Here is a 20146-nt window from a genome sequence, read left to right as displayed (position 1 = left end):
TAAGACAAGGAGAGAAAAGTTTCTTTACATTTCCCACCCATCTTCAAACATCTATTCCAAGTTTACATACTTCGTTGTTTGTCTGCCGATTTCTTTACTTCTGTTTCAGACAGTTTCAAGGTTGCTATTTTTTGTGCAAATTGTAAGTTCTTTTTTTTTAATTAATTTATTTATTACAAATTTAATTAAATGAATATTTTTAGTTATACATAAAAAATATATAATAATCAGAATCGAAAAGCGTTCTTTTAAGTAAATTATATCAAATTGAATTATAATAAAGGCAATATATTTTGCATAAACTCATATAAATAAAGTTTTTTTTCAGGTTCTGTTTCGAATTCGTGCTATAAATATAGTTATTGGAATTTTAAAATTTTGATTATAATTGTTGTAGTGGAGAAAATGTTCTTACATGATTTTAAATAAATGCATTATAATAAATAAATGCATAAACATAATGCAGATCCACATGACTCACTAACAAATGTTATTAATATAATTAAATATATCCTTATAAAATTTAACATATATTTTAATGTTAAAATTTGAAACCTATTATGAGAGTCTGTTATTTACGAAATAGATTCCAATAAATGAAAGTGAATTTAATTTTGTACTACATCCGTTTATTTAACTTTCATACAAATAAGTTACATTTGGTGAAAAAGTTACATTTGGAGGAGCAAATAAAGGTTTAAAGTTAAGTAAAAAGCAAGTTATTGGCCTTAAATATTGAAGTATGAAATTTAGCAAAGTCATTAATTCCATGAAAATTTCGGAAGTGATAGATGTAAAGCTACGCATTTCAAAATTTTTATAAAACTTGGAATTATTTAATTTTTTGCCAATCTTTAAATCATACGAGAGCAATCATTCAAAATTGAATTTCGAATATATATTTCATTGTAAGTGGTCGAATCGTTCACCTATTTCCAAGATTAATAACTCAGTAGCTAATAAATAAAATATTCTTAGTAATTTTAGTAGCCTTAGTACATGTTTTTTAAACACTCGGGGAGTCTCTTTTTGCATTCTGAACGTAACCACATGTGACGTTTCCAGTCATATTGCCTTCAAATATTAAATTATAAGTTGCAATGCAATTTTGAGAGAGCAAGACACACAGAGTTTAGCGAAATTTTTAGGTGTTTGGAATTAGCAATAGAAATGATTTTTGCCAAGCAGTTACGAGTTAATGAAAATATCACAACATAATATGTAAATTATAATTTGTGCAAACGCAAATTATAAGTGTTTTTTTTACTTTAAATAAAGAATTAAAAATGTTTCTGAAATGTTTTCATAAGAAATATTCATAAAAAATCAGAATTAATAAAATAAAATTCATTTCCCTCATGTTACTGCAAAAAACGCCATGAGCATTTTTTGTTATTAGCATAATTACAAAAACTATTAATGCAAAGTTGCTTTTTTTAAATGAGTTTTATAGTTAATAATATTAGTAGTTAGTAATAAGCAGTTAATTAGTAATATTTATTAAATTATATATATATATATATATATATATATATATATATATATATATATATATATAAGATCCCTCAGAAATTATAACGAAGACAGCGAAACTAAGAAAAAAATGTATTTTACTGCATTTATATTCGCCACAATATTCAATAATCAATTTCAAATACTCCTAATATCTGGTTTTTTGAGGTAAATGAAATTTTGATCTTTGTACTTCAGTTTCTTGGGGTTATTCATTTAGTGACAATGTTTACTGATACTTAAGGCGATTTATAAAAAAACTTCTACGCAGGATAATGGTTATGACTGTAAGTTCGAAAAAAGAAGAATTTTTTGAGTTGATGATTCTAAAAAAAAATTTCATAATTTTCTAGTTTTATTATTTGCAAAAAAAAAGAAAGAAAGATAGAATATCGAGCATTTTTCTGATACAACAATATCTCGTGAATTGCGCTAAAGATAATAATAATAATATTAACAACTATAATAACATCAATTACTTTTGTCTAATAAAATTAACAGCTTTTTTAAGCAAATTTTCTTAACATTATCTTTTTTAAAAAAGAAATTTTCTTAATGTTAGCGGGTGAGAATAAGTTTGAACGTCAAAATAAAATAGCAGTTCAAAAATATTTTGTCCAATTAAAAAGCGGAGCAAAATTATTTTTTTTTATTCTGCGTTGCACATATACGCATTTACTTTTCATTTCTCAAATAAATAAGAAACAATAAAAAAAAGCAATCAATAATTAATTAATCTTCATTCTTCAAAAAAAATAGTATATTTAGTATATAGTCAGATGTTTCACAACGAGCAATTTTGAAGCAGTAGAATGTTCTCAATTTCTTAACAAGGTTTAATTCTCAACTGCCAACAGCTCTAAGCTTTATTTCGTTAAGTACTTTACATAAATATAAAGTACTAAAAAATTTATTAGTGTATTATTGAGCATGAAATCTACGTGGCAGCGTGCAGAATAAGAGTTTGAAAAGTGCAAAAATATAAATAGTTCTGTAAAGCATGCTCGGCAAGATAACTAAAAAAATTCTTTTAAGATTAAGACGTTTAAAAACTGAGATGTTAAGAAATTTAAGATGTTTAAAAGTGTACGCTACGTACTCGGAAACTCTATTTTTTCTGTAGTTATATAAAATACCGAGGCATGATTTTAGATAATCATCGTTGACATTTAAATTTTATTCAAGAAAATATAACGATACCTTTTATAAAATGCATATTTTCATTTAAATTATAATTGGTTCATAAAAATAAAGTATATATTGAAGAAATATATGAATACGATATTCCAAAACTATGCATACGTACACACAATTAAATTATATCAAATATATAATGAACAAACTTAAAATATACTTTAAAAAAATCCGACGTATAATCCCATTCTATCAGAAACATGCTTTTATAAAACTCAATATAGGTTCAATGCAATGTTGTTGATTTTTTCAAATCTCTTAGCTGAATTTCAAGCAAATTTTCAGATGACATAAAAAAAAACATCATTTTTTATAGTTAAAAAAAGATTTAAAATCGTATATTGGCAGAAAAAAAATATTAATGAAATTTCAGACAACGCGTGAAGTTAATATCATTTAGTTAATAATCATCTAATTTAATTATTTCTGCATTGTCTGTAAATTCTTTCAAACATAATTAATTTTAATTTTTTTCGGCCTTCACTAATAAAGAAAAGTTGGAGCTTTAGATTTCACAATAAAAAAATACGTAGAATAATATGGGCATAAGAAATACGTAGAGTAATATAGGTATTATGCCTCATAATTCAAGATTTTTTCACAACCATTTAATTATTAATAATTATAAAAATTCTCGAAAATTTATTGTTTGCATAAAATTATCTTTGGGTAAACGGGTCTCATGAATGGGTTCAATGTTTTCTGAAATTGCTCAATTATTTTTAAAGATATATCTAAAAACACAAAAAGAGAAATTAAAATAAAGGGGACCAAACTTGCTGATAAAACTTATCTGATCAGGGACATGATTTGCAGATAGCAGCTACCCCCTATATTTTGAAGGTTAAGAAGCCAAATATGTAAAAAAAAATATGTTTATTGAGAGAAAGGACTTTTTCTCTGGTTTTATAACTTATCTAATAATTACCAATTAATAATTAACGTATTTGAAGTCCCCTGCAGACAACATTAAGATTGTTGTTGTTTCCAATCCCAGTTGGGATAGCGGAGCTATACCAGATCCATGAGACAGCGAGTCTTCAAAACATTGAGGAAATGGAGAGGTTTCTCAAGAACCTCTTCCATGGTGAAATCCAAACAATCAAGTAGATGGGGAGGATTAGTCTCGCTGGAGTTGCAATTTTTTCAAGATGGAAAAAGTTTAATTTGTCCACTGAAAGTGAGACACTGACCAAGTATGCCCACTGACCAATCTACAGGTAGCCGTTTGGCCGGCACGTTTACCCTGAAGGTCAAGGGCTCCTCCAGGACGCTTGCGGGGATACCAATTGTGATCTGGTGGAATAAGCCAAGCTTTATTAACTTTAGATTTGCGGATAGAAAATAATTCAGAGTAAGTGAGGGTCATGTTTGGAGAGGTTGGAAGGGAAGGACCTTCGTTTGCCAACTTATCAACACGTTCATTGCCAAAAAGACCCACGTGTGAAGGTATCCACTGAATATGGATGTCATGGGAGGCTGAGAGGGCATTTAATAAGCGAAGTATAGAGACCCCAGCCCGGTCCGTTACTTTCTCCCAATTGCTCAGGTGCTGAATACAGCTACGACTGTCTGTGAAGATCCAGACATTGCCAAAAGTGGCTCAGTCCTGATATTTTCCAGACCTGTTTGAATAGCAATAAGTTCACTGCGAAACACTGAACAGAAATCTGGATTTCTTAGTGATCTTGATTCGTGAACTTCAGAAGGATATATATTGTAAATTCCACTGCCGACGTGGTGCTACCATCCGTATAGATAGATACATTGAGATTGACACTTAGCGAGTGAAAATTTGATCATTAGAACGAAAGTTATCCAGATTAAAGTCTTTTTTTTTTGCTCACTCTACGTCTATGAATTTTCAGGTATGATTTAATGTTCACAGTTGAAGAATGAATGATTTCATTAAATCTGACAGTTTCTAGGTCGAACAATTTTGCTCCAATAGATCTTCGAATCTTAGCCACACTACCTTATCTGATTTTCCCCTAATAAAACAAAATGCATTTTTTTATTAACGAAAACTTTTGAGGACATGAAAACACAATTAAAAAAAACGCTTAAAAAGACCTGTACAAATTAATAAAAATTGTTACAAGTAAGGAGGTAATTATTACAATAAAAGCATTCCCGCTTCGATTGATTCATGAAAGAACTTTCCAAGGAGACAAGCGTTACACTTTTCTAAAATTAGTAAATTTGACTTCTTTTAAGCAAATGAAACTAGAAAATTTTTAAGCATTAATATCAACGTCTTTTTTCAATTATGTCAACACACCGTAAAAAATTGATACTCAAATTTCATGCAACTTTCTTCGTTTTTGATGAAACCGTTTTCTGGTACATGCTTCGAGAGAATATTTCGCCAAAGTGAGCGTTTCATTTCTGAGCGAGCTGAAATTGCTGTCGAACGAGAATTTACAAACGCGTTAGTAACGCCCGAAAAGCGTTAACTTTCGAGCACTAACTTTGTTTTGTTTTTTCTTTCAATTGAAAGCATTTTCGCAAATTATTCTCCAATATTGACAAAGAACTATAAAAATTTTTAAGCAATTGGAAGTAAAAATAAATATTGAATTGTGAGCAAAAAATTTAAGAAAGCGTATGATCCAGAATACATATGCCGAAAACAATATATTTTTTAATCGAAAATATTTTTTGAAATAATTTATATTAATTCATATTTTATTCTAAAATCTAATTTGCGAATAGGCTGTCGAAGAATTCAAAGGCTATGAATTCAAGGTTTTCATTATGATACGGAAATTATTTAGTTTGTTTTTAATTTTATCTAAATTCTCTTTGACTAACTATGGACTTTCCTTTTGAAGCAATTTCGTAATTTATTCAGTAAACTTCTTAATCAAATAATATTAGTTGGTTCCAACTGAGTAAAGGTACATGAATAAATTTAAATGCAAGAAAAAATAAAAACTCTATTCAAAATATTTTTCTTAATCATTTAAATATTTAAAAAATATCAGTTTGATCAATTTGCAATCAATATGCAGTTCCACGTGCATGAATAAATTTAAATGCAAGAAAAAATAAAAACTCTATTCAAAATATTTTTCTTAATCATTCAAATATTTAAAAAATATCAGTTTGATCAATTTGCAATCAATATGCAGTTCCACGTGTATGTGAACAAATTATCTATATGATAGTTCAAGGTTACAAGCATAATTTGCTATTGTCCTTTTCAAAATTTGATTTAATGCATTACGATTTCCCAGTTCCTGGGTAAGTTTAATAAAATGGTTTTGAAGGGTAAATCACCAACACGTGTCAAATTATATGAAGATATTATTAGAGAAACCATTGATAATAGATTGACAATAGATTATTGCCCAAGAGTAATACATAAGCAGAAAAAAGTCAGTAATTTTTTAATCAAGTGAACACAGAACTTCAAATTGATATTAATTTTCGTTTTTGTACCAGAAAATTCAAAATCAAACGGCTACCAATACAGAAAGGTAAGGATGCGAATTATTTACTTTTTATAAAATGTTTCATAAATTATGCAATTCAAATATTTATTTGTTAATTTTAAATTTTAACCCTCTAACATGATAGTATAAATACTTCAAAGTAAGTTAGCAAAAATCTTATGTGAAATCATAGTTTAAAGTAAAATTACCGTGTTATTTGGTACTAACATTTTTGGCAGCGAAGAAAAAAGAAAAAAATATAATTCAGGTTAATTAAACCAAAGTATTCCGAATTTAACCGTGAATTTCGTTATTTTCCCATCAGCTAGAAAGTGGTTTATCGGAAATTCTGGCTTACAAAATTATAATTCTTATTCCCACAATTTCAACGCAGTTTATAAAACACAATTTTATTGCTAATTTTACCAATTGCATTAAGAAAATGCTTCGGTAACAATTATCGAGCTTTTTGGTGTTTCCTCAGAGCGAGAAACATGGTAAATATAACCATATTATGGTAGTTTAGGTTATACTTTTTGCTTTAATGAATAAAATGAATACCTAAATTATACATTAGGAAAATGATTATTAAAGTACTTAATATAATTAAAGTCTCTACTTTAAGCTATGTTTTATTATAGATGGTTTATTACATATGCAAACTCTTTAAAATCATAGATTCAAAGTAGTTCTAAAAAAGACATTATCTTATTAATCTAAAGTAAAGTGAGTGGTCAATGAGTTAGTTTTCGGTGCCTATATTTATATTTTTTAGTTCAATATTTTTACTGAAATTTATTCATTTAAAATAAAATTAAAATTAGAAACATCACAGTAGCTGAATTTTACCTTCCCTTTACTAAATGTTAATATTTTTTACATAATTATATAAATTTAATTATTTTCGCTTGAATAGATGCGAAAGTAAAAAATAATTTCAGTCTTGCCTTAAAAGCTAAAAAGATTGAATGCGTAGTGTTTAATAATTTATGTTGGATAATGTTTCTAATATGATTGGAATACAAATTTAAATTCATTACAAACAGTTATTGACGATAAATAGTAATCCATGCATATGCATTGGTTTCCTTTTAATCTAATTTCTAACCAGACCGGAAAACTAACAAGACAAATTTGCTTAATCATAATAAAATTAAACAGTATATCCTGTTGTCATTTGTATTAAAAATGAATCAATTTCAGATAAATTGAAATTACCAGTTCCCAAAATGAAGATAAACATTTTGGGAACATATATTCTAATTTCTCTTTATATAGGATGTACTAGGTGTTATGAAATGCATGATTAATAAAAGTCTCATCATAATAAGAATAATTAGAATTCCAATATTCTATGATGTTTTACATATTTAAATTATATCAGTTATGTTGTATGGTTCAACACTCCCTATATTTATATGTTAAGATGATAAAATTTCAGTCTTTGATATTTTTTTTTCTAAAATACTTTCATACAGTAGATAAAAAGAACAGATAAAAAAAACACATTTTTTAAAAATAATATAACTATTTAATTTCAAGAAAATATTTTGTCAATTTTAGAAAAATATTACGCAGATATTAAAAACCAATAATTTTGGTATAAGCTGTACTACATGCAAATTATTCCTATAAAATGCGTGAAATTTGATCCGAATTTGTATATAACCTTTTAGAAAATTACGAGTCGCATAATTATCGCAGTCGCATATGTTATATAAAATTTTTTTCAGCATTTTAATTCATATTATAACATTCATTTCTCGAATAAAATTCAAAATCATGATAAAAATAATTGTTATATAGCTACAGAAAAGCTTTTCTTTTCAGTGTATTTTACTATATTTCTTATGTACTTAAGATTTCGCTATTGAAACCTACGTTTTTTTTTTTCATTTAAAACTGTTAACTATCTTATTACAACAAAGAAGCGCTGATTTTAAATAGTATTATTAATTATTAAAAAAACTGCGGTCAGAAATGAGTACATATAATTTTGAGAATAGTTTTGAATACAAAAATCTTTGAGAGAGGAAGATTGATTACCAGTTCATAATAAAAAATATAATCACTGTTATACTAGTTTGAAAAGAATATCTGAAATAATCCGGCAAAAAGTATTTATTTTCAATTCAAATGTAATATTAAAAGATTAAGCTTAGATTCAAAGATTCGTTTTTAGTTACCGTTTTACTATAATTGTAAATCATATTTACTTTTTCGCAAGTGTTTTAATGAAACTGCGTCCTCCTAACAAAAAATGCAATTAAATTAGGAAAAATTAAAATTAGTAAGATAAATCATTAATTTCTTTTCAAACCGTTGTTACTTATTTTTTTCGGTAAAAAAAAATTGTGGTTAAAAAAATTATCGGTAAAAAAAAATTGCAATGTAACCGAACAGAAGGGTTATGTTCAGATTTGTTCCCAATAGAATTGTAAATATTAACAGCGGAATCAAATCTGAGTTATTACAACAAAATATTTTTGAATCATTTAAATGAATAATTTTTAATTTTGTTGTAACAATCAATTAAACTAAATAAAAGAAAATAATGATTGCATTGTAAAGGTGCGGTTAAGTAAGTGAAGCAAGAAATGATGTAGCCTCTTATGATAACCAATTAATCAATGGAATTTTCCGGGAAGATTTTTCTACAATCTTAATAGATGAGTTTCGGTAGATACCAACACTTTACAGTAATATTTTATCAAAAAATAGTGAAATTCAACTTAAAAAATAATAATTTTAAAAAATGCCTCTTTCATGTAGGAGTAAAATAACAAGTAAAATGAAAAATTGTAATTTTTGTCAACTCAGAAAATTCTGTTAAGCTGTACGTTATCAAAATAATAAACATAGATATAAAAATTGGGAAGGAAAATTATTTTTTTTAATCAACTATACTCACAGCACTGATAGAATATTAATATGAATTTATATAAAACCGAAGTAAATAGTAGTTAAATGATATAAAATGATTTTAAAATAAATTTATTTTATGATAAATCTATATAAATGTTAAAAGAACATAAATATCATTATTATCCGACTCAAAACCTGCATGCATTCTGTAACAATTTAGAGCAGTTTGTTAAATCAATCCGACTAGGAGATTAAAATTACTTGGCGGATAATGAACGGAATTCGCAAATTTTCATGAATCCGTAAAGAGAATTACACCTTACTTGCTTCAAATAGACTGCTTCCAGTTAGCAAATTAAATCTGACAAAAACTCATTTTTCACGTGTACACTTAATGTAAACAAACAATCATAGCTGCCATATTGTCAATATCCTAAAATTACACAATTATTCGTCTTTAAACTTCTATCAATGGCACAGAAGTATATTTATGAGCTCAAAATATGGCCTATCATCATTATTCATAACAATTTAGTTAAATAGTTTAAATATATATTAATTATTCACCAAATTTACTGAACAATAAAAAACACAATGCTCTTCATCTCGGATTTGCAGATTGTTGTAATATTTATAAACTATTAGTGCTAAGGTTTAACTACACCCTTTAAAGTTTTTCGGTATTAAATTAAAACCATGTAATCATTCCCACTATTCTTATAGTTTTTTAACACGATATTCGGATAGGTAATCACACCACAGTTTTTACGATGCAAGCTGTGAAAAAGTGTGTTGAACTTGAATAAATTATATGCACATTAAATTATAGATTTATATATCAGAACAGCACTGAGATCTAAATTAGTTAAAATTTAGATTTCAAATGTGTAGAATAAAAAAAAAAAAGAAATTTCAACTAAAAGTCAGTAAAAAAAAATCCTACTCCATTCAAAATAAATTTTATGCAAAATGCTGTAAATTTAATGCAAAATCCGTATAAAAATAAATCAATTGTTTAGAAAGTATGTAGATAAATCTGAGATTGTAACCATGCTTCAGTGGAGTTTTTTAGGATTGTACTCATCTAACATAATACGAGAAGAGATACACAGTAAAAATTACAAAAAAATTGAAAAGTTAAAAAAAAAAATTATTACGATAGTAAAAAATTTTGTTCACAATTTAAGATATAAAGGGTATTTAAACCATCGAACAAGCATAGAAAACTTAAGGATTCTCTTTTAAAAAGTTTTAACCAATTCAAATTTTTAAGAAGATAATTTTTTTTCTTCAAATTTTTCATTAATTGGAATGGAAGCATTATGCGCAGCCGGAAGATAAAAACCATATTTCCTTTATTATTAGTACAACAGACTACTTGTCCACACTAAAGAGTTCCGAAATCAAATTTTTTTTTCGACTCACTTTAATTTATAGTGTGTTCTAAAATTCATGTAATATTACATTCGTTAGAGGGAGATAAAACACAACTAGACGAGCACAAATCACTCTACAAACCATGGTCTGAACGCAAGTCGTAACGAGCTAGAGGCTATCCCAGCGGCTACCTTGAAAAGCAACTATCATCTTTCGCTCTGTGCATCATCGATAAGACAGGAGAAAACCAATGTGCATTACATGCACAGAGCTGCAGGTGGCAATGCAAGGATACCCTATATAGCAAAATATCGATATAATTTTATTTAATTTCATAGAAATTAAAATCAAGCATTAGAGGCGCAATTATTTATTAATATTGTTCAGATAAAATGCATGTTTTTGAATATTTTAATTATATTTTTTGAAAGCAAAGCATAATTTGTTATTTCAATTTTATCTTTGCTTCGACGAAAATGATTATATATGTGACATAAAAAAAAATGCGGAGTGAGAGAAGTTTATTGTCACTTGTTGACACCATCTCGGTGCCTTGGGATCATATATGGTAGAACTTTTACTTTCGTTACTTGTAACGCCGGTACAAGTAAAAAGTACGTACTTTTACTTGTACTTCGTTACTTTTTAAATTTGGTACTTTTACTTGTACTTCGTTACTTTTTAAATTGGGTACTTTTACTTGTACTTTAATTACTTTTTTAGGGAAGTACAATTCAAGTGTTTGTAGCGGAAATGTCGAATGAAATCGTTACTTTTTGCTAAAACTCGGAAAGCTTTCTAAAAAAAAAAAAATATTAAATAAACAAAAAAAATGCTTATGTTTTTTCAATTTATAGAATTAATGTGCAATACATATGCATTCACAGCTAACTTCGTGTTTAAATACCTTGACCTTTTAAAATTGTCATTCTTGAAAGGGAAAAGAGGGCTCTTTTGATCTTTTTTTGACTGCTTTGTGAGTGGAGTGTTCTCCAGAATTGTGTGTCCAGAACAGTCATTATTCATCTTCTGAAAATTGCCTGTGATAAAGGATGACATGAATATCAAAGGTTTTGAATACAGGTGATTTTCACCTCAAGAAAAAGTTTCAGAATGGTAAAAAGTGCTCTTGGAAATTCTGTGAACCAAGTATAATGAATGTATACGATTATGCGATTTTACTGTTACCTTGCATCAAATTTAATTGGTTGGAAGAAAAAGCTAAGGAGGAGGCTACAAAAAAAATTGGAAAGAATTGTCCAAGCTGAACACCCTGCTATAACTAATAACGTAACAGAAAAAAACCAAGGATTTCAAATTTTCTAAAGCTGAAAACTTCATGCCAATCACCAGCGACAGAAGAATTTATGGCATACATGAGCTCAAATGTCGAAACGGAAAGCATATAAATTTTGAATCTATATCCAATCGTAAAAAAATTATATGTGAAATATAATACTGCAGTAATTTCTAGGGCTCCCGTGGAGCGCGTATTCAGCGTGGCTAAGCACGTTCTGAGAAATTCTCGCAGAAGACTCAGTAGCACCACTTTCGAAACACAATTATTTTGCAAAATGAATAAAAATATTAATTAAGTTATTTTCATTCATTTTCGAATTTTATGCATTTATTTAATATATTTTAAATAAAAAATTTTGGATTTTGTTATTACGCTCTTCAATTTTCTTTTTGAACACACTAATAATACATTTTTGTCTTAATACATTTTTTACTAAATACATTTTTACCTAGTACATTTTTTACTAAAATTATGTTTATGCCCGACCTTGTCAAGCAACGCCCAGTCAAATCTCTAAGAGTTTCAGAACTATTTGTGCCATTGAAAACTATTATAATTACTATTTTAACTTTTGAAAACTCGAAGGTATTAATTTAGCCGCTTAAACTGAAATTCGTTTACAAATTTTAACTATTTCGTTAGGCAGAAATATTCGGAAAATGATTTTCTCGCATGACTTCAGCATTAGCCATTGTTACAAATAAAACTGTAGACTGTTCTGTTTCAACTTATATTACACATTCAACTATTTTTTACTAGCTCAAAGATCACAAAGCCATCTGAAACCCCGTGTTTGTTTTGTTTATGTTTGTGCTTTTAAAACGCATTTCTATAGAGTACAACAATTTTAAATCAATGGTAATTTAAAGAAATAAAAATAATCAGTTAAAAATTAAAATCAATAGATAACATTTCCTTTTCGAGCAAATCCATAAAAAGTTTGATATTAAAATTATATTTGATTTAAAATCATATTATACGATTATATTATACGATTATATTATACGATTATATTATACGATTATATTATACGATTATATTATACGATTATATTATACGATTATATTATACGATTATATTATACGATTATATTATAAAATTATATTATAATATTCTTCCGAATTTAAAAATAAATTAATGTCCATAACTTTCAAAATTAAAAAAATAGTTGAATAAACAACAATAATTTTGCAAAAGCACTAAAGAACATAAGAATATTATTCAATAAAATTTTAGGTTACTTTGAATTTTCGATTTCCTAGAAATGTACTTTTAAATCGTTACTTTTTTTGTTTAGTACTTATACAGTTACTTGTACTTTTTACTCGTTACTTTTTAAAATAAGAACTTTTTACTTTTTACGCGTTACTTTTTAAAAGCAACGTTGCCATATATGCTTGGGATATTCATCCACTTTTAGATGCACCTGGATAATTTTTTTTAGAAATTTTTCTCCGCACATGCATTGTATAAAGCAACTAATTCAATTACTCTTATCTGGCGCAGTTTTTATTATTATTTTTTAAATTTTAAAGCAATAATTTCGTTATCAGTTTAAAATTGATTCAAACGCTTTGTTTAATTTTTTTTAAATATTTAAGCTATAGCAAAAGTGACACTAGACCTAGTATATATTTCGGACATTTACCAAAGGTCTAGTCATAATAGGTCTGGTTAAGTGCCATTGCCCGGTATACCCTACACTGATGTTTTTTTAAGGTTAAGTGCCACTGCCCGGTATATATTTGCCCGGTATACCCTACACTGATGTTTTTTTAAGGTCAAGTGTCATTGCCCGGTATACATTTGCCCGGTATACCCTACACTGATGTTTTTTTTAAAGTCAAGTGTCACTGCCCGGTATACATTTGTCCGATACTCCAAACACTGATGTTTGTTCAAATCTATAGTCAGTAAGTATTGAAATATCGAATAAATGTAATTATATCCACGAATAAATTAATATCAAATCGGATGTAATAAATATTTCGGACATTCACTAAAGCGACTATTTTGATTGTCAACATTCACCGGTGAAAGTCAACAACCATCGATTTCGGTCATTCACAGTAATATGCTCATCATTTACATAATAACCTCATCAAGACGATTATTTCATACTTTGCCTAAATAGCATCCGGCACTTCAAAAAATAAAAGTAATTGGTTTTGTTGGCGATGCTCTCGTAAGGCGATAAAGAATCATGCATAGTACAGGTAAGGAAGATATTAACCTCGAAGGAAAAGTGGATGAATACCCCAAGGAACCCTTAATCTCAAACAGTGGATTCAGGCCGCGATAGCCTGGTCGGTAGGGTGCTGGGCCCATATCCAAGAGGTCGTGGGTTCGATCCTCACCGGCCGAAGACTCCCCGTGTAGTAAATGGTGACTGATGCACGTTAAATCTGTCGAGTCTCAAAGTCCTCCATGTTCCCACAACAAATCAATACCTCTGGGGGTACTGCTCCAGGAGTTTCCTTGTCTTCTGGATTGGTTCAAAATTACAAGGCTACGGAGTTGAACGTAAGTAGTCGTAAACCCATGAAATTGGGTCGGCTGCTCAACGACGGTTATAAAATAAAATACAAAAAAACAGTGGATTCAAGAATTTAGCGTAGTTTTTATTTTTAATTTTTATAAAACAAAAACGTTCCTAAAAAAATATTATTTTTCAATATATATACATGAAGTTTTAATTTTTCAGAAGTATGGTTTCTTTGCCAAAAAAGAGAATAGCCATCGTAGGTGGCGGTTTCTGTGGCATTACCCAAACCATCATGTTGAAAGAAGAAAATATGGAGCCTTACTGCTTTGAGAAAACTGACCAACCAGGTGGCACGTGGTACTATCGAGAAGAATCTACCACAGGAGTTCCTTCAATAATGCCAACTACAATCATCAACCATAGCAAAGAGTATGGAGCCTTTAGCAACTTTCCTCCACCTAAGGAATTACCTAACTATATGAAACACAGGCAAATATTTAACTACTTTATGAGCTACGCCAATAAAAATGATGCCTTAAAGCACGTTCAGTGTAATTCCGAAGTATTGGAGGTAAAGAGGGCTGCTGATTATGAAGAAACTGGCAGGTGGAGCGTGAGTGTAAAAAATACTATATCCGGTGAAGTAATAGTGGATACCTATGATGGAGTTGTAATTTGTGTGGGACACATCAATATTCCTAAATGGCCCTCATACGAAGACCAAGACAAGTTTAAAGGAAAAATAATTCACACCCACAGTCTAAAAGGAGTTGCAGAATATGCAAACAAAAATGTAGTTGTTGTTGGAATGGGTTGTTCGGCATTAGATGCTGCCGTTGAAATCAGTAATGTGGCTAATCAAGTAAGTCAAAAGAACTCTAGAATATCTTAATTTATTTATGATTGTTGTAGAAACACAATATTACAAGTATTTTTCAGACGTTTAATAAAAGACATTTTCAGACAAAGAAATATTTCAAACCTACAACGTCGTAGTTACAGAAATTTTTCAAACACTATTCAATTTTACAAATCACTTTTGTGACATTAAATTGTGCCACATGGAGTAAAATGGTCAAGTATCAAAATTAAAACTTCTTAATATTAAAATTATTTTTACATATTATGTTTACCATTGTAAATGTAATTTATTTAAATGTTTTAATAGCTATGAACTTATATATTTTTTTTCATATATAACAGTGAAATGAAGTTGGCAAGACTTCAAAAGCAACCTAATTTCTAAAGTGGCGGATTTAAAGTTTTTTTAAGGTGCTTGCGATATTACAACTCGTCATTTAAATTTGTGTTGTGTTTAGTACATCCAAATTTTCGCCCTTTGAAAAAAAAAATATTCCTTTTTCCATATTTTTTCTTCTTTCGGATCTTATTATCAAATATTTAAAAATAATATTTTGTAACAATTCGGGTAATAAGGGGCATTCTCGACAAAGTATTAGGCTTAACAAGTATGATTGTCTTATAGTTAATTAAGCGCTTTCTAAGTGGATATAATTTTAAATTTATTTGTAAGTTAAATATTATATTTAACAATAGTACTATTGACTATAAATAAAGAAAAAATAATAAAATTTGAAGAAGCGTAGAATATTAGCTGGTAATTGCAATTTAAATATTTTTTATTAATAATGAAACAAATATACATGCATATATATATATATATATATATATATATATATATATATATATATATATATATATATATATATATATATATATATATATATATATATATATATATATATATATATATATATATATATATATATATATATATATATATATATATATATATATATATATATATATATATATATATATATATATATATATATATATATATATCTTATTAATAATGAAATATTTTTAACTAATAATAAGCACAAATATTCAAGTTTGCAAGAACATTTTCTGATTAATAACAAAATGCTTTTTCTCTAAGTATTTTATTAAAAAAACTGAATTCTAAGTAAAATTCAAAACTAATCCAGCTCTAACTGAGAAAGGCCTACATTTCGGTGCATATAAAAAACTTCTTCTGATAATATGTGCTTTTCCTTTTGTTTTTAAATTTGTATTTGTATAACTAAAAGTATAATACATCTTTCAGACTCTCTTCTAGTAAAATTTGTTAGCTAAATTAATGCGGAAAGAATTATTAAAAAAAATTTAAAATAAATTTTACGTGTTAAGGGCTAAGAAATAGAATCAAAGAAATATAATATTTTGAATTTGATAATTTTTGGTATAATGTTATGTTAGCTAATTAATAAATTACAACAAGCTTTTTAGATTGTATTAATTATATTTTAGTAAATTTTATTTAAGTATTTTTGACTCTATAAATTTTGTTTTTGCAGTCAATCAAAAATAATTTTCCACCAACTTTTTTTTGTAACTAAAAACCATAAGTTTTTCTTAGAATTTGATCATTTACTTCTCATTCCTATCATTTTTTACCAGTATACGAAAAAAATTCTTAAAATATGCTAGAAATAAAAATTTTATTGAATAATAGTTTAGTTAAAAAAGTTTTATGGAATAAAAAGAAATGTGTTCCTTAAAGGTATAGCTTTTATTTGAAGCGATCTCATTATAATATAAATTAAAAATCTCAAATGACGATTAATATCAAATTATTAGAAATATTTTATGTATATATTTCGCATGAAACATATTTAAATCAAATTATAGCAATTCTTATAAAAAATTGATTAGGTAGAAAGTAAAAAGCCACTTTACTGTTACCACTTACGAATTATAGTTTCAACTGAGATTAAAATAAATACATTAGTTTCCGGGAAAATTACATAGAGTATTATTCAGTTGAAGCTGCAAATTGTTTGGAGATAGAAAACGCAAATACATTCGTTAAACAACTGTGCAGATAAATTTTTATAGAAATTTAATAAATTTTAGCCTAAATTTAAAAGAAAAATTACAAAGGCGTTCTGTAAAGTGCTTAGAATAAATAAAAATTATACTATTTAAATGCTCTACATCATTATGATTAAATTTATGATTATTTTCTGCTTGTGGAAGATGATAATTTCATGACATAATTTAATTCTCCTATTTTTTTTTCTTTTATTTATTTTAAATTACACATCATAAAAAACGAATAAACTTAGTTTTTTTTTACAATGGCAATGAACCAATATAACAATAAGATACAAAAACAGCATACAGACTTTTCTCGTTTGAAGTAACAATGAACTTTTCCTTATTCAAAAAGCAAAAAGATTATAACAGTAGAGTTTCTTCGATTGCACAAAAAAATAGGTTTTTGGCCAAAAAGGGAGTTTTATATTCTTATTAAATTACCTTTTTTTTTCTCTTTTTCTTTTTTTTTTTTTTTTTTGTAAATTCCAAAATCTCCGAAAAATTAAATGTAAAAATGTTGAGCAAGTTTCAACAAAGTAAAAAATAAAATATATTAGGTAAATATTTTTTTTCATTAATCCAATGTCATATTTTCTTTTGGATTTGTTTTATTTCAAATATTTATAATCTTCATCATTCATTTGATTTTTTATTCTTTACAGGTTTACCTAAGTACTCGCTCAGGAGCACATGTTTTAACTCGAGCCGGACCTCATGGCTTACCCATTGATTACGTTTTGTTTCGTCGCTACATCACCTTTCTTTTAGACATTCTACCTACAAATTTATGTAGTTGGTTGTTGGAATGTTTCTTTCTTGATCTAAAGTTCAACTCAAGATTGTATGCAGTTGCACCTGAATTCCACATTCTTTCTAAAGATCCAGTTTTTAATGACCACCTTGCATCGAAATTAATCTCTGGATCTATCATTCAAAAAAGAGAGATATCGAAATTCGCAGAGAATGGTGTAATTTTCGAAGGTGAAACATCCATCACTGAAGCTGATGCAGTTATAATGGGGACTGGTTACACTTGGAAATTTCCTTTCCTTGAGAAAGATATCCGCACAGATTTGGAGGACCAGATTAATTTATACAAGTGTATATGGCCTCCTAATTTAGAGCATTCCACTATGGCCTTTGCTGGTTACATTTTACCATTTGGTCCAGGTTTTCCATTGGGGGAACTACAATGCAGATGGATAGCTCAAGTGTTTGCTGGAAACGTGAAATTGCCTAGTAAGAAAGAAATGTTAGATGATATTACAAAAAGGAATGAAGCCAATGAACGCAGGTATGGGCCAAGTGATAAACAAAGCATCCGTGTTGATTACGTGCAATATGAAGATGAAATTGCAGAACAAATAGGTGCAAAGCCAAACCTTTGGAAAATATTATTTACAGATCCCAAACTTTGGAGGAAATTGTTATTCGGTCCATGTGTCCCTTATCAGTTTATGTTAAAAGGACCTCATCCATGGGAAGGCTCAAGAGAAGCTATAATGAAATGTGATGAAAGAGTATTTTATCCTTTAAAAGGAAAAGAATTAGAAAGAGTGGAATCATCATTTGTTCTATACGGAAAGAAGTTCGTATACTTCTTATTCCCAATGAGTTAAACAAATTTCGTTTATTAGATATTATTGTCCAAAAGGAAACGTTATTCAATGTAAAAATTGTACTTCAATTGTTTAACAATTAATGTTAAAAATGAGATCAATCATAAAAATTAGTTGAAAATGGTTTCTGTTCATATGGTTTTAAGAATCTATTGAGACACTGTTTGAACAAAATCACACAATCTAGGGGCAATTATAAATTTGCTTCCAATTCACATACTTTAGAAGACAAAGAAAAATTGTTTTTAAAAGTGTGTGAATAGCAAGTTTCTTTCATTATTCAACTATTTTTCTCATTTTTTTATATTCTTATTTTTTTTCCAGGTTGTACAAGGTATTTTGAAATGCATGATTAATAAAAGTTTCATCATAATAAGAATGAATAGAATTCCAATACTCTATGATGTTTTATATATTTACAAGTAATAAAGGAAATATTAACAGTGTATGATATGTTTTAAACTGTATAGAATATGCTAAAAGTGTATAATATGTTAAAAAATATATAGAAGTGTATAATATGTTAAAAAATATATGGAAGTGTATAATATGTTAAAAAATATATAGAAGTGTATAATATGTTAAAACTTTAAGATTTGTAAATAAAGTTTATCTACACAGCTCTTGCCAAATAGCTAGAATTTTGTATCATTTCTAAAGTTAATGCACAAATTTTAGAATGAAGTTGAAACAAATGACTAAAATTTTTAAAGATTATTTGAAATTTGTTTAATGATTATTCTCTTTTAATTAATAAATAATTAATAAATATTCTCTTTTTTCCTTTTCAAAAGTACTTTATTACTATAGAAAACTTGTGATCAAATATTTTAAATCTGAACTATGAATTTAATGAAATTTTTAGTGACCATACGTCTGCCTAATATGTGATTCGGGAAAAGAAAGAGACATTTTTAAAAACGATTCTCAATTAAAAAGAGCTTATATATTGTTAAAACTATTTTAAAACAAAATGAAGCAACCATAATAAAAAGTATACAGCCAAAATTGTTGTCTTCCAATAAAAGTAGCTCAAGGATAAGGTATTTTTCAGAAAAAATTTGGAAATACTAAATCTTTGAATAAAAGAAAAAAGTCAACCAGAATGACTTCTGTTTTAATGATTATTAACTGACCTTAATGTTTCAAATGATTGACTTCAATCATACTAATTAGTTAAAGTAGTTGAAAATTAGACGCAAAAGCTTACTCTGAACGATACACTTTCTTACGAATCAAAATCCTTTTCTCGGTTTTCGAAATTTACTTTTAATGTATTTGGATTTTTAATCATCCGTGTTTTTAAGGCAGGTAGCCGTAATATACAAAATTAGTTAAGAAATCAAGTAAACATTTGGGCTCTCTAAGGTTCGTTTTTTTCATTAGCTACCTATTTCTCAAAAACTCCGGAAAAGTAAAGTAACTAGTAAGTAAAAAAAGTAAAATAACTAGT

The 20146-nt window shown here is 27.5% G+C and overlaps 1 protein-coding gene across 1 annotated transcript; it reads left to right on the top strand.

Annotated features, from left to right (window-relative positions):
- The first annotated feature begins 5984 nt into the window (after nt 1-5984).
- Nucleotides 5985-19327, top strand: LOC107438674 (flavin-containing monooxygenase 5). Its single transcript, XM_016051003.5, has 3 exons — nt 5985-6188; nt 14390-15032; nt 17737-19327. Exons 2-3 carry the CDS (start codon nt 14394-14396, stop codon nt 18691-18693), a joined length of 1596 nt encoding a protein of 531 aa, XP_015906489.3. The 5' UTR covers nt 5985-6188; nt 14390-14393; the 3' UTR covers nt 18694-19327.
- The last annotated feature ends 819 nt before the right edge of the window (nt 19328-20146 follow it).

This window comes from Parasteatoda tepidariorum, chromosome 1, assembly GCF_982258835.1.
Source record: "Parasteatoda tepidariorum strain Cologne lab strain chromosome 1, Ptep-v5.0, whole genome shotgun sequence".
Lineage (NCBI taxonomy): Eukaryota > Metazoa > Arthropoda > Arachnida > Araneae > Theridiidae > Parasteatoda > Parasteatoda tepidariorum.
Note: the sequence above shows the minus strand (reverse complement) of the source record. Positions and strands in the feature narration are given on the sequence as shown.

Bases quoted from the DNA above. Each gene is read 5' to 3' on its own strand.
- LOC107438674 (XM_016051003.5), top strand. From the start codon at position 14,394: ATGGTTTCTTTGCCAAAAAAGAGAATAGCCATCGTAGGTGGCGGTTTC. The intron at 15,033-17,736 runs GTAAGTCAAAAG...TATTCTTTACAG, and splicing joins TCAGTAATGTGGCTAATCAA to GTTTACCTAAGTACTCGCTC.